This window comes from Prionailurus viverrinus, chromosome A1, assembly GCF_022837055.1.
Source record: "Prionailurus viverrinus isolate Anna chromosome A1, UM_Priviv_1.0, whole genome shotgun sequence".
Taxonomy (NCBI): domain Eukaryota; kingdom Metazoa; phylum Chordata; class Mammalia; order Carnivora; family Felidae; genus Prionailurus; species Prionailurus viverrinus.
Genome location: NC_062561.1, coordinates 211,705,229 through 211,719,329, shown reverse-complemented (window position 1 = coordinate 211,719,329; position 14,101 = coordinate 211,705,229). Strand labels below are relative to the sequence as shown.

At 39.3% G+C, this 14,101-nt stretch overlaps 1 protein-coding gene across 1 annotated transcript in view; it reads right to left on the bottom strand.

Moving 5' to 3' along the window:
* Positions 1–14,101, bottom strand: part of RANBP3L (RAN binding protein 3 like) — a 46,307-nt gene that overhangs the window by 17,129 nt on the left and 15,077 nt on the right. Inside the window, exons 2-7 of the mRNA XM_047861668.1 lie at positions 6,501–6,559; positions 5,578–5,617; positions 5,003–5,080; positions 3,886–3,960; positions 1,870–1,941; positions 1,392–1,531 (exon numbers count right to left, since the gene is read on the bottom strand). Coding sequence (XP_047717624.1) covers positions 1,392–1,531; positions 1,870–1,941; positions 3,886–3,960; positions 5,003–5,080; positions 5,578–5,617; positions 6,501–6,559 — 464 coding nt within the window. The remainder of the gene's footprint in view (positions 1–1,391; positions 1,532–1,869; positions 1,942–3,885; positions 3,961–5,002; positions 5,081–5,577; positions 5,618–6,500; positions 6,560–14,101) is intronic.

Genomic DNA, 14,101 nt, shown 5'->3' with positions numbered 1-14,101 from the left:
ATATGGTAATGATTATTAGATTATATTTCAATGAAAACTTTTAACAATCTACTGATTTGAAAGTTTTTTGAGAGAGAGGGTGCAAGTAAGCGAGGGGCAAGAGAGAGAGAGAGAATCCCACGAGGGGCAGAGAAAGAGGGAAGGAGAGAGGGAGAGAGAAGCAGAGCTCACCCAAGTGGGGCTCATGTTTTTACCTAAAGCAGGGCACGAGCTTACAAACCGTGAGATCATGACCTGAGCCGAAGTCAGAAGGTTAACCGACTGAGCCACCCAGGCACCCTGGTTTGAAATTTAAAACATGGTTTACTTAAAGCTCATACCATATACCATGCAGAAATGATTAAATGATTTTTAAAATTCAAAATAGGTCTCATGAAGTCATATCTTACAAAAAAAGGATTTGAAATTATAAAAATATTGTCAAATGCTGACCAAGTTCAACTCTCTCACTTCACTGATAGAGAAGATTGGGTGCTTTGTCCAAGAATGTAAACATAGTTAGTGGCAGAGGTAGGATTACTACCCATCTGATGTTTTTTCATTGCATTGATGAAATGGCTGCTATTATCAGCTTCCATGTGTCACTCTCTTTATGTTCAGTATGGAAAACAAAACAAAACAAAACAAAACAAAACAAAACAAGTGACCAACCCTCAACAGTTTAGCTGGAGATGAATGAAGGATGGCATTACTCTCAAATTCCAACCTACTGATTTTGGTACCATTCCTCTCAACTATTGGCTTCTGGAAGACACAGCAACAGAATATCCCCAAACCCATATCTGCATGGCTTGAGCAAAATGACAATCTCCCTAGAAAGGCCCACACTGAGGAATTCAGTCAGCCACAACAACTGGAAGAGAGACTTCTTCTCTGTCTTCAGAAGCTTCCCCAGCCCTCCCAATTCCCTACCCTGTGGGGGTAGTTCCCTGCTCCCATTATCCATGAAGGTGGGTCTGGATGGATACCTGGTGTGACCTCAACTGGCAAGCCACACTAGGTGGTCAACCAGCTGGAGATGCTGGAAGCCCATGTTCCTTGTTTGACTTCTGACTCCTGGAGCTGGCCACCTCATTGCTCCCCCTATTCTCACATGGGATCAGTGCACTAGAGTAACACCCCGGAAGTTTCTACCCCAAGGGACTCAGTTTTGCAGCTTAGGGGAGACCACAAAACTAGTTCCTAGAAACTACTCTCCAGTTTAAGAGGACAAGTTGAATAAGGTTACTGAGGGCTTTTTGCTATAGTCTGGGGTGTTTCTCTAGCCTGGCGGTAACCTCAGCAACAGAACAGAAGTCAGGCAGCCCCTAACTTTGGATGTAGGGCCCACAGCAATCTACTAAATGAAAGACGGAGAATTTGTGTCAGTCCTGACATTGGAGGTTCCTTACCTCATTTTTCGTTTTGTCTTTAATCTTGCAGGATTCCAAGGTATCGTGTCCAAATGTTTTTCTTGCTTTTTCACACCTTTGAGTTTGAGGTGGTTGCAAAATAGCAGGTCTTAGAACATGTTCGGAATGTTTCACGGGACCTTAAAAGAACGGGATTCAAGAGTCAATATATCTTTAGGGAAATACTTCTTCCTCCATATTTTGACCAATGTAACGCTTATTTTCTAAAGTCATCATTAAATGAGGGGTTAATGTTAACTAACCAAAGTCAAAATAGCCAATGAATTGGTTAGTGCTTACTTTTGGCCTAGATTTTACCCAATAACCATTTTGACCATGGTACTTGGCTTACCAAATACATTTTTTCATATTTTGTCACTGGGTCCTACCTCCATACCCCAACACACACACACACACCAAATTAAAATATAAATGGTAAAATGTAAAATTTCAGAGGTTCTTGTAATAAACTACATACCTTGTTCTGCACTGTTCATATCAACATTCCTTTGCACATGAGTTGATGTCATAAAAACATTGTTTTTCTTCACTGTAAGAAAAACAATTTAGAAAAATTTAAATCTAAGAGAGTGTCAGTTTCTACATCATTTGGGTTTTAACAGTCCTGTCTTAAGCTCACCAGTAGATGTCACTGTTGGCAGTGTGCTGAGAAGGCAGGTGGGCTAACAATGACTGATGGCAGTGAGTTTTGCCACATAGTTCTGTTTACGTTCAGAAATATAAGTGAAAATTGGGCCACTAATGGAATAGGCGGTCTTCTCTAGAATCATAAAAACGAGTACTGAAATGAGTACATATTATGAAATCTGATGATAGTGATCCCTATGTGTACGTTAATATGTATTTCTTATAAAATGTTATGAACCTATTAGCAAATTCTGCCCCTTTCTCTACCCTGGTGATACCTACAGACAGAAGATGACTGTTATGCTAGGTGATTTTTCTATGAGGTGTGTTCATAGTATGAAGAATATGGTGGTAGCTGCAAATACAGAATTACTGTACATTTCAAAGAGATCATCTCTTGGTTGCAAACTGCAGAAACAGCAACCTTCGAGCATTTGATTAGTGGAAATGAGAAAAGAATAAGAATTGCTTCTTCTAAGTATTATAACATATTATAAATGTTGGGGTAGAATTGCTTCTCTAATTCAAAGTGCAACTAAATGGTTTATGATCTTTATTATTGAAAACAAGCACCAAAGGGCCGTATAAAGTTGTCCTATTTTTCTCCATTCCAACACCACCAACATACTGCACAACATAAAATGGAATGATGCTTACTGATATCAATGTTCTTTAGTCTTTTTGTGTATGTATGTCTAACTTAAGATACTAATAAATCGAAACAGTTATTCAGATACTTACAGCCATCCCTTTATTTTATACACAAATACAATAAAACAAATTCTCTAGGCTAGGACCCCAATTCCTCTTAATGTCTGTAACTTGTCAGTGAGGTTTAAATGGGGTATATTAAGCTAGAAAGTATTTCTTCTGTATCTGAAAGGTATCTGACGGGGCGCCTGGGTGGCGCAGTCGGTTAAGCGTCCGACTTCAGCCAGGTCACGATCTCGCGGTCCGTGAGTTCGAGCCCCGCGTCGGGCTCTGGGCTGATGGCTCAGAGCCTGGAGCCTGTTTCCGATTGTGTGTCTCCCTCTCTCTCTGCCCCTCCCCCGTTCATGCTCTGTCTCTCTCTGTCCCAAAAATAAATAAACGTTGAAAGGTATCTGACATATATGTTGCTCAGCCATGCTTGGAATTATTAATAAGAATATAAATTCGTTAGTTTGAGAACTCTGTGGCTCCCAGGTAGGGAGGGATCAGTTGAAAGGAAGTGAATAGTTTGTATTTTTTTAGTTTCTTAGTGGCAAGATTAACTTGGAAAAGGCAGCTGGTTGTTCAGTAGAAACAAACACAAAAAGAATATAAATCATAATTTTTATGTAGAGAATGTTCCAACCATCTCAAATATTTTGTAATGATAAAATAGATCTACTTAGCAAAGCACTACAAATTCCAAGTCAAAAGAAGTAATGTTTTAATTAGTGAAAAGTTCAAAAGGAATCATATTCTAAACCTTAGAATATCATCTAAAGCATAAACTTTAGAATAAGAATCTGAAGCATAGCTGTATATTTTGAGTATCATAGGTACCATGGACCATACAGATGCACAATAATAAGTGAAATAAAACAAGTTACTCTGTATGGCTGCCTTACAGAAAATATTTTTATCATAAACATGAAATCCTAAAAAAATTCAAGTTCAAACTTTCTACCAGAAACAAACAGGATTTGTGGAGTTGGGATTCCTAAGGCATTCTTCTAATCATACTTGGCTAAGGCCTCTATTTATTTTCCACTAAAATGCCGGCATTTTATAATAGCTGAGTAAGAAGGTTCACCATCAACGAGAATGGATTTTGAAAAACCAGAGTGTCAGGCTTGAAGTTCCAGAAGCTGTTTATTACCCAGCCCAGAAGGAGGGAAGGTCGGGAGGTCAGTGAAGGATGATGATCTCATTCGATTCTGGGACAAGGTTGATGCTAGAAGCAAATTGCAAACTAAAGTCAGTAAGGAGGTTGGTTTTTGTGTGTCTTTTTATTTGAACTTTTGCTGTTTCAGAAAAATTTCTACATCACTAATTTAGACAAGATTTTGTATGTTTATCAGTAGAAATAAAATGTGGCTGTGGTGAGAATTATAAATTAATTTCTATTTGGACCAATAAATATTGGAGTGCTCAGCACATGTAAGACACTCTATCAGGCAAGAAGATGACCCCCAGGAACTCACAGTGGGAAGCAGACACGCACACAAATAGCTGTAGTACAAGGCAGGGGACAATGCGGTCATTTATAAAAGGGATCACCAATGAGCTTTGAGTGGAGAAGAGGGGCAAACTAAGTTATGGATTTACTCCAAATACATACACGATGAAGTTCTTAAAGTGTTCTTTTGAAGGCAAACATCTGTTTGTTTAAGTAGGTGGTTACTTAGGGAGAAATGGCAGTTTCCTCTAATTACAAAGCTAATGCATACTTAATGCAGACACTTTGGAAACACAACAAAATATAAGGAGTGGGTAGAAAACCCCAAATCACCTGTAATCCCATTACCTAAGACAACCACTGCTGACATTGTGGCTTATGTCCTTTCCATCTTTCATCCAATGTTGATAAATTGAATTTGTACATAGTGACTCACTATACAATCCATTGTTAGACTGCTGTTTTCATACAGCAATTTATTACTTTTTTTTTTAATGTTTATTTTTGAGAGACAAAGCACGAATTGGGGAGGGGCAGAGAGAGAGGGAGACACAGAATCTGAAGCAGCTGCAGGCTCTGAGCTATCAGCACAGAGCCTGACTCAGGGCTTGAACACACGAACCATGGGATCATGACCTGAGCCGAAGTTGGACACTTAACCGACTGAGCCACCCAGGGGCCCCTCATACAGCAACTTATCATAAACATTATCTGATGGGTAGACTTTTAAAACATTTTCCATCTGGAAGGTTTCTCAGTAATTTCACACTCGGAGTAAACGTAACAGTGAACGGCCAACAGTCAGGTCTATACCTACCTCCTTGAGATTGAAGATGTGTAGTATGCAAAGTAAAAGATGAAGACCTTACGCGCTTTCTCAGAAAACCATTAGACTCTGTAAGAAATTCAATGTGAAGGGTAAAATTGCTTGGATAACAAATTATCCTCAAGCAAAGATATGGAAAGGTAAATAGAATTACCTCTTGCCTACATAGATCATCATCTGATAACATGTTAACTCCTGAAGCACAAGTTTAAATACTGGGGGTAACAGCTTGGTGATTATAAAGCAGTAGACATATCATCCTAGTAAGAACAATTAGAAAAAAGTGGCTTCAGCAAGAAACTGCATACGAATTTTGAGATCGTACAGAGAATGTTTTTGGCAGGTTGAGACACAGGCAATGGAGAAACAAGGGAGTTTAGTGTCACTAGGGTCAGGTTCTCAGGACCTACGTGTCATCTGTCAAAACAAAAGCCACTTTCCTTTCATGTTTAAACACAAGAAAAACCATTACATTTTACACAGTTGTTGCCACATGTCTACATGCTTGTGCCTGCTTATTTTCTTTGTATGAAGATTGATTTTGAAATAAGGATGTAAGTCATTACCATGTTCTGCTGCTTCGTACAGGGTGTCTTCTGCAGGTCTCTGGAAAGAAGCAAAGCTGTCAATGAGAGCTGAGTACTTCCTGATTTTAGGTCAGAATTCCACCCTGTCACTTGATCAGAGAATTCTCAAAAGCCAGGTCTATTCAGATGGGCCAGGTTAAAGCCACTCACCTTTGCTCACTAGGTATGTATTCAAGAAAAAGCAAAGTCTTCGTAGAGGGGTTTTGTATTTCAGTGACTGCAGAATTGCTTGTGGGAACTGATTTAAAAGTTGGTTGGTTTTGAAACACCAACTCTCAAGATTCTGAAGCGGTTGGCCTGGGGTGGGGCCCAGGAAAGGGACTTTTCGACAAGGGCTTGAGGTTGAGCTTTTCTTTAGTTAGTTTTGTGGGTGGTAGGGTAAATGACCCAGCATAAGCAAGAACGAATAACAAGAAAATCCTAATCAAGCTAAAGAGAAAAGCCATGAATCTTATCGTTCGTCCTTCAAAGCAGGTGCTTTTAGTTACGAGGCTGAAAAGGCAGCTACATTCTTCAAGATCCCTTTTAAATCAAGTATCAGAGTTTAGAACTTACCTGATACCCAGTTTTAAGCTACGTCAGTGGTGGAGACCCACAAGGAGTCTCAGTCCTCCCGACCTCTTTCAGTCCTGCCCCTTTCCAAGTCACTCCAAAAAACCTTATAATTTTGGTAAAAATGGTATGTTATTCATAGCTTCAAGACAAGGCCTCTGGCCTCCCATTTCAGCCAAATTGCTGCCAGTAAAAACCGACTATATAAATATTCTGGAGGCACTACTCTGCTAAGTAAAGAACAAGAGCCTAAACTAAGGCAGCAATGATATTTAGTAACAGCAGCTTCTTGAGAGATAATTTTCTTGGTCAAAGTGAAAATCAAACAAAGAAAAGTAGCTTGGTCTTACCTTAAAAGTTTGTTCTCTCTTTGCAAAAACAAATATTGGCTGAGCAATAACAGATTTTTCTGTAAAAGGAAAAGAACAGGCAAAAAGTCAAATCATATTCTGACATTTCTAACACCAACTACGAGTATTTGAAGATTTTTTGTTTTGTTTTGTGTTTTTCCCTGCCTTTAGGTAAAATCCAAACTGTGTTTACATGGACACTAGAACTTGCATATTTACAAATGATTTTCAGTTATTTACAGATATAAATAGTTGGGGAAAGTGATAATAATGTGTTTCCACAAATAGTGAGCTCATCCCATTAAAGAACACACTTTAAGTGTTTAAGGAAAACAAAGTATAATTACCTGCATTTAGAATATCATTAGGGCATAATGATTAACATGTTTACTTTTAGAATGAAAAACCACAAAGGGCTGAAAAATCTCATCTAAGAACAGTTCTACTTGGGTTGGATCTCAAGTAGATCCTTAGAATAATCCAGAAATAACTCATACTTCCTTGATTAGAGGAAAATACTTGCCATGTTTTAAATATTTAAACTAAGAATCAGTCTTCTTAAAAAAAAATGTTTCTACATTTTGAGAGAGAGAGAGAGAGAGTAGGGGAGGGGCAGAGGGAGAGAGAGAGAGAGAATCCCAAACAGACTCTGTATTGTCAGCATGTAGCCCAATGTGGGGCTGGAACTCATAAACAGTGAGATCGTGACTGAGCCAAAATCAAGAGTCAGATGTTCAACCGACTGAGCCACCCAAGGTGCCCCTAAAAATCAGTCTAAAACAGTGTTGTAAAGTAGATAAACTTTGTCTTCAGCCCCATTGACCTTATTAATCTTTTATATTTTCCTATTTTAGGTAAGACAATGGAGAGAAACTCATTTATTCTAGGGTGTAAATGAGGGATAACAGATTTAAATATCAGCACTCCAGAATTCTTAGGGAAAATGACATGTTTGTTAAGAGCTTGGGCTCTGTAGTTAGGGAGGCTTGTGTAGCACTAATTCTTGGGGAAATAATATGTTTGTATCTTTAGTTTCTTCATCTGAAAACAAAATGAAGATTATAACAGTACTTACCTCTCAGAGTGTATGTGGCAATGGATTTTTAGATATAATTGCTTAGATTTTTACAAGACAAAAAAAAAAGCTTTAAAGAAAGAATATTAAATATATGGCACGCCACCAATCCTTAGCTGACATTGACCACTTAAGACAACACTTTCTTTTTTTAAATTGAAGTAAAAATGACACTTTCTTAATGAGCCCAAATATGATCTCAGAATTTTTCTCATTATAGGTTTTCAATAGCCATTACCAGTATATTGTCCTGGCATACAAGCCAAGGTAATTTGCCATCCCTGGGATGAATAAATAAAACTCTCACTGAGGAGTTTCAAGAAACTGCCAATTACATTTTGTTATATGCCAGAAAGGGGTTCTCCAGTTTCCCATATTCGAATCCCGTAAGACAGTGTCAAAACTCTGCCAGGCCACTCTTGCCAAGCTCCTGGGGCCCTATGACCTGGGGGTACTTCTTGTGGTCCACGGAGATAACCTGCTCAGTTTTTCATGCAAGTTTTTTACTGCACTGTCTGTCCTTGGAGCCAAGTGAGTCCCAGCAGAAAATACTCAAGAACATACTGGCAGTCCCATCCACATGAAACTATGGTTCAATTCTTTATTCCTCCTCAAGCTCCTGTTCAGCAATTACATTAGAGTTAAGAAATGAGAACTCCAGTGACTTTGAAAGAAAATAGGCTTCGTGAATGTGTAGGGGAATACTTATGCAATGGAATTATAAATCAGCCTCTTCTAAACCAAACTTAGGATAGTTATGCCTAAAATAGCATGACGAGGCCTAATTCTAGACAAGTAACACGTTGACTTTCCCTCAATCAAAACATTCAGCTAAACACAGGCAAGAGCACTCTTCAATGCAGCATTAAGGAGGAAATCGTAAAGGGTTACTTGCAGCTTGGAGAACATATGATAAAGTAAGAATGTCACTTTTATTCATTAATTCAACAAATATTTGTTGGGCATCCTTTCTGTGCCAGGCAATGTGCTGGGATGTAAGGATACATTGTCTGATTGAAGGTTTATTAGCCTCAGCATAGCCACCCTCTCTCCCTGACTCCGCCCAGCACATAAGTTGCAAAGCAGATAATCTCCATACCTCCTCTTACATCTGGATTCTGTTCCCCTCTTCCAAGCAGTTCTTTTGGCTCCAAAGCCAAAGCCAAAGGTAAGCATTTATCCAGCCATCGGGTCCATAACACTTTTTTTACTTAACCCAGTAGGAAATTTTCAAAATAAAAGCAAGGTTCTTATGAATGTCTAATTTTAAGTTTATGCTTTTTTGCTTTATAATGTATTCATTAATCACTTCTCAGCCTTTTGTCTAAGATCAAGTGTATAATGTATTAATTAATCAATCCATTTATTTAAAAAAAATATATGTATTGACGGTTAACCATGTACAAGCCACCTTGCAAGGCAAGAGAGAGAGGATCAGTGGTACAAGATGAGGCTGAAGGTGAGTAAATATGAACTTTTCCTCCTTCTAATATGTACCATAATTTCCCTCTCCCCCAGTTTTAGGTGGGTCATAAGGCCTTGTCCCTATCCTTTATTTTCATATGTTTCATCAAAACGTAACTGGAGGATTTTCCCAATGAATCATCTCAGAGAAGGAGGTTCAAAAGGATCTGCAGAGCCAAAAGCAGATCCAGAAGAGGAGAAAGACACTGAGCACGGAGCACCCCCAACTCAGAGTCCCAGCGGGGACAGGACCGGCATCCTTAGGGGCCCCAAATTTCTACTACACAGCAGAGTCCTGCGGACCGCCTCTTGCTGCGTTGGGATTTGGGGAAAGGTGAACACTGAATCCTCCACACTGGATAGAACCAGGCTGCCCTAGCCGGGGCCAGAAAGGTTGTGGAAACAGACTTGGCAGGAAAGAGAGCGGCAACAACCCCTCCCACTGAGAGGCAGGTGATGCCAAATGGGTCACCTCTTAATTGCTACTAGGACTGGAATTATCCACTTGGGCCGCAGCCCTGGCAGGTCCTGCCTTTTCCTCTCCCTTTCTTCCTGGACCTATCCACATGTCCGCCACATCCTCTTCTCTAATTTCTTCTCCTTGTGCACTGTCTTAGTCCAGGCTCCAACATTGTTCATTATGCCCCTGTCCTCTCCACCCTCTTTGACTTGTGTCCAGCTCTCTAACTGGTCAAAGCATAGATTTGGGAGCTCGGAAGTCAAATAGTCCTAGAACTGTATTTTTTTTTAATTAATCCAAGCCTCAGTTTTATGATCTATGTCTCTGTGTATATATTTTAAAAGCTTGTCATGAGGCTTGAATCAATGTATGCATATAGAAGCATCTCGTACAGCTTCCTCCTCAAACCCATTTGGAACAAAGCAGAACCATCTATCTATCTATTCTCTGTATTTGCACACATCTCTCTATATATCCAGATATTTACAGTACATTCCAGTATCTATTTGCCTATCATCTATCTATCTAGCATCATCTGTCCACACATACATAAACATATAGCAATATATCAGACCACAGGTTGCACAGGAGACATTCAATAAAAGTGAGATTCCCTGTCCTCTTCCCCTCCAGTCTGATATTACCTGTGGGTACCCTGTGACTCTTGTTAGTCTGAGGGAAATGCCTCATTGTTCCTCAAAGATCTTTCTCTTTCCTTTCACTCATTACCATGTTCTTACCCCTAGTTTTCTTCCTCATTTCTCTTCATCGAGCCCCTATCTTTCTTCTTCTTCTTTTAATGTCAGGAAGTTTCTGAATTCAGGCTGTGGTCCATACAGAGTTTTAGAGATTGTTGGTCAAAGTGTGGTCCAGGTAGACCAGAAGCATTACTGGGTGTTTGTTAGAAACAGAAACTCTCAGGCCCACCCCATACCTACAGAATGACCGTATTTGACACCATCCCTAGGTGATGTATACATATGGTTAAGAGGTAGTCCTAGAGAGCACCTCCAGGTCTCTGTCACCTGATACCACATTTAGGAAGATGGCAGTGGAGACTTCTGGAATCAGTGACTAACTCTCCAGATGTTCTGAGTAACCTGACAATTAATGAGAAAAGGATTGCTACTCAAACCCCATACTATGATTATGATTCAGTGTAAGGTGAAGTTAAGGGCTACTCAGAAGACTTCAAAAGAAATCTCGGTAGTAAGGATATTAAAATATTGACACTGATGCTGAAATCAGTCATTCAGGTATTTTGCTTGAAGCCATTAATGATTTCCTCTCAAATGCAAAAGTTTGTTTGCTGTTTTGATATGTCTGAAATCTGACCTTGGTGTCCCTGAAAAAAAAATGTTTTTGGAAAGTGTCTTGGCTTGAAATTATTAAATGTTCATTAAAATGTTCATTTCTGCGAGGCAAAAAATTAGGCTGGAAGCGTAAACTACATCAAAAATATTGCCATAGTACTAGGATTCTTCACCAAAAATTTGAAACCTCTGAAGTTTCAACTCTAAAAATGAGACCTTCTGTAGAAAAAATAGGCAAATCATAGCAAGTGACCTTAGTCTCTGTATGGAACCCCAGAAAGAAGAGACACAGAGGGTCTGAATCATAATCTTGATTTTTGTAAAAAGAAAAAACAAACCTCAACATTATATTAAAATATTCCAAGACATTTTTATTTTTTTTTCATGTTTATTTATTTTTGAGAGAGAGAAAGAGAGAGCACAAGCAGGGAAGGAGCAGAGAGAAAGGGAGACACAGAATCCAAAGCAGGCTCCAGACTCCGAGCTGTCAACACAGAGCCAGACGCAGGGCTCAAACCCATGAACCGCGAGATCATGACCTGAGCCAATGTCAGAGGCTTAACCAACGGAGCCACCCAGGAACCCCTCCAAGACAGTTTTAATAAGGGCAAGTGGCAGCCCCAGAAGAAAAAGGAATCTGCCAATTTATGAGGGAAGCACTAGCATGAGATATTCTGTACTTATTTCTAGCCCTACACGGAGGAGCTCAATAAAAATGCAAGAAGAATGATATAACAAATTACCCACCATCATATAAAAAACTATGTCTTTACAGAGGGGGTGGTAGGGCCACAGAGTGACACTATTAACTGTGACCGAACACTCTTGGTTCTATTTTATGAGATGTTTTGTACTGAGTTAAAGTAAAATAACCAGGACCCCAGAGGAAAATAGAGGCAGTTTACACAGGAAGTTTCCAGGCTGATTCACAAAGCTACTAGCTCAACTTGAGACACAGGATGAATGGATCCTGCTGGAAGCATTCCAGTACTGGTCATTGCTGCTGAAGCAATAACCAATTCTGTGTACTATAAATATAAAACTGTTATAGTAAGTACAGTATATGAAGTAGAAGGGAAAAACACTCAGCCTTTCAACTAATGTCTAATTTGTTTGAGCTGCTTTAAGTTCTTGTTGAAGATGAAGTTATTAAACTGCCAACTCTAAGAAATCGAGCATTTCTAGTTTTGATTCATTATGAGAAGCCCACACTAGAGACAAAAAATCAACATTAGAACAGAAAAAGAAAGCTACTCCTCTTCTCGTCAATACCACGCTGATAAAGAAATCACTCATTTTCTGAATGGGAATCATTTCATAACAGGAAATAGGAGAAGATGAGAAAACTCTCTCTCAACCCACTGAACACAACCATCATCACCCAGAGTTTGCCCAATCCATCCTATTTTCTGAACCCATCTGCTTCTCATACTGATAGTGTTCAAGGGATCTGTTCATCATAAGTTCTAAAGAGTCTAGACACTTTCCTCCCTTGGTTTGTACATCGGTCTAGATGTATACACAGACCAACTTTGGAAAATCAAGGCATAGAGATAATAAAAGTCTTTGATGTGAGCAAGAAGCAAAAAGACTCAGACTCTGTGTCAAACATGGCCCTTGCTACCATTCTGGAGGTAGGACCAAGCCCTCAGAGTTCCGTGTTGAATGCATTCACCCAACCTCACCTCTAAACTGTGCTGCTTAATTTATAATCCAGTTATGTGCGGTAGTGGGTGATAGCCAGTGAATTAATTTCACTTGCATTTTAGAATCTGGAGATTTATAGCAGCAGTAATTCAACTGAAGAAAATTTCTTACTTTTCAAAATCACTTCACTAATGCCTGTATAAATAGAGAGGTTGACAGATTAAAAAACAAATAATTTTAATTAAGTCATGTGGTATAGAACATCTGGCAAAATCACTCTGTCAATCAAAACACAATGGTGAGGGGAAAAAATGGCTTTATAATTTTGAGAGTGTCTGTAATTGACCCCAAAAGATACGGTCATCATGTGTAGTATGCTTTATATTTGGGGGTGAGTGGTGACCTTTTCAATAGGTAGCATAGCATACGCCATTAAATTTTACTATTATTCCAGTGTCAAAACTGGAATTTCTTTCTTAAATTATTAAATTTAAGAAATTTCTTTTTTCATTTCTTTTTAAATTCTTTTTTTTTAATTAAAAAATTTTTTTAATATTTTATTTATTTTTGACAGAGAGAGAGCCAGAGCATGAGTGGGGAAGGGGCAGAGAGAGGGAGACACAGAATCCGAAGCAGGCTCCAGGCTCGGAGCTGTCAGCACAGAGCCCGATGCGGGGCTTGAACCCATAGACTGCGAGATCATGCCCTGACCCGAAGTCGGATGCTCAACCGACTGAGCCACCCAGGCACCCCGACTTTTTAAATTATTTCTTTTTTTCATTCTTAAAGACAGTAGCTACTATATGATATGCTTATGCATGTCACGACTAATCTTTATCCTTATGCCTTTTGTTTAACTTAATATGACCTTAAGAAGTAGTATAAAAGGTTGGACCTTGGTGACCTCCCATGATGCTTCTTTTATGCACTGGGGTAATTTAAAGACTTCCATTTCCATCCTACTTTACCTATTGTAAGACAGATTTAAATATATTGGTTTTTGGTGACTCAATGAATGCTTACTAAGGTCCAGAATGCGTGGTTTTAAAAAATCCAAGCTTTGGTGGAAAAGAGACCTGGATTCAAATTCCATCTCCTGAATTTACTAATAATAAGCCAGGGCAGGGCATTTGATGCTTCTGAGCCCAGGTTTCCTTGTCTGTAAGATGGAGATAATAAAACATACTTCACAGAGTTGCAAGGTAACGGAGGTAAAACACCTGGCACGTACGAAATGCTCAGTAAGCTGCCGCTCTTACTGCATTATAGGATTCTCAAAAAGTAGGTTATTAGTCCCTTGTGCTTATGAGAAAAGAAAGCCTCTAAAATTACAGGATGTGCCTGAGACCAGACAGCTAATATTTAGGGACTAAAGCACGGGAGAGATTTTTCCTGTAAGAAAGGGTCCCTCCTGGCTTCCATTGTGAGTTAAATGACTACTTGACAGCTTCCTCTCTTCTGAAGTTGTGATGTGCCTGGGCTCTGAGGGTTCTCCTGTTTCCATGGTTTGTAAAAGCCTCGTCGAGATGTGGCCACAGACTGCGTCAGTCTAGCTGCACTTTGGTTTTGCCCTCTGTAAACACTGTAAGATGCTTCACTTGGTCTCACCATTTTCTCTTCGTATTCTGACCAAAGAGGTTTG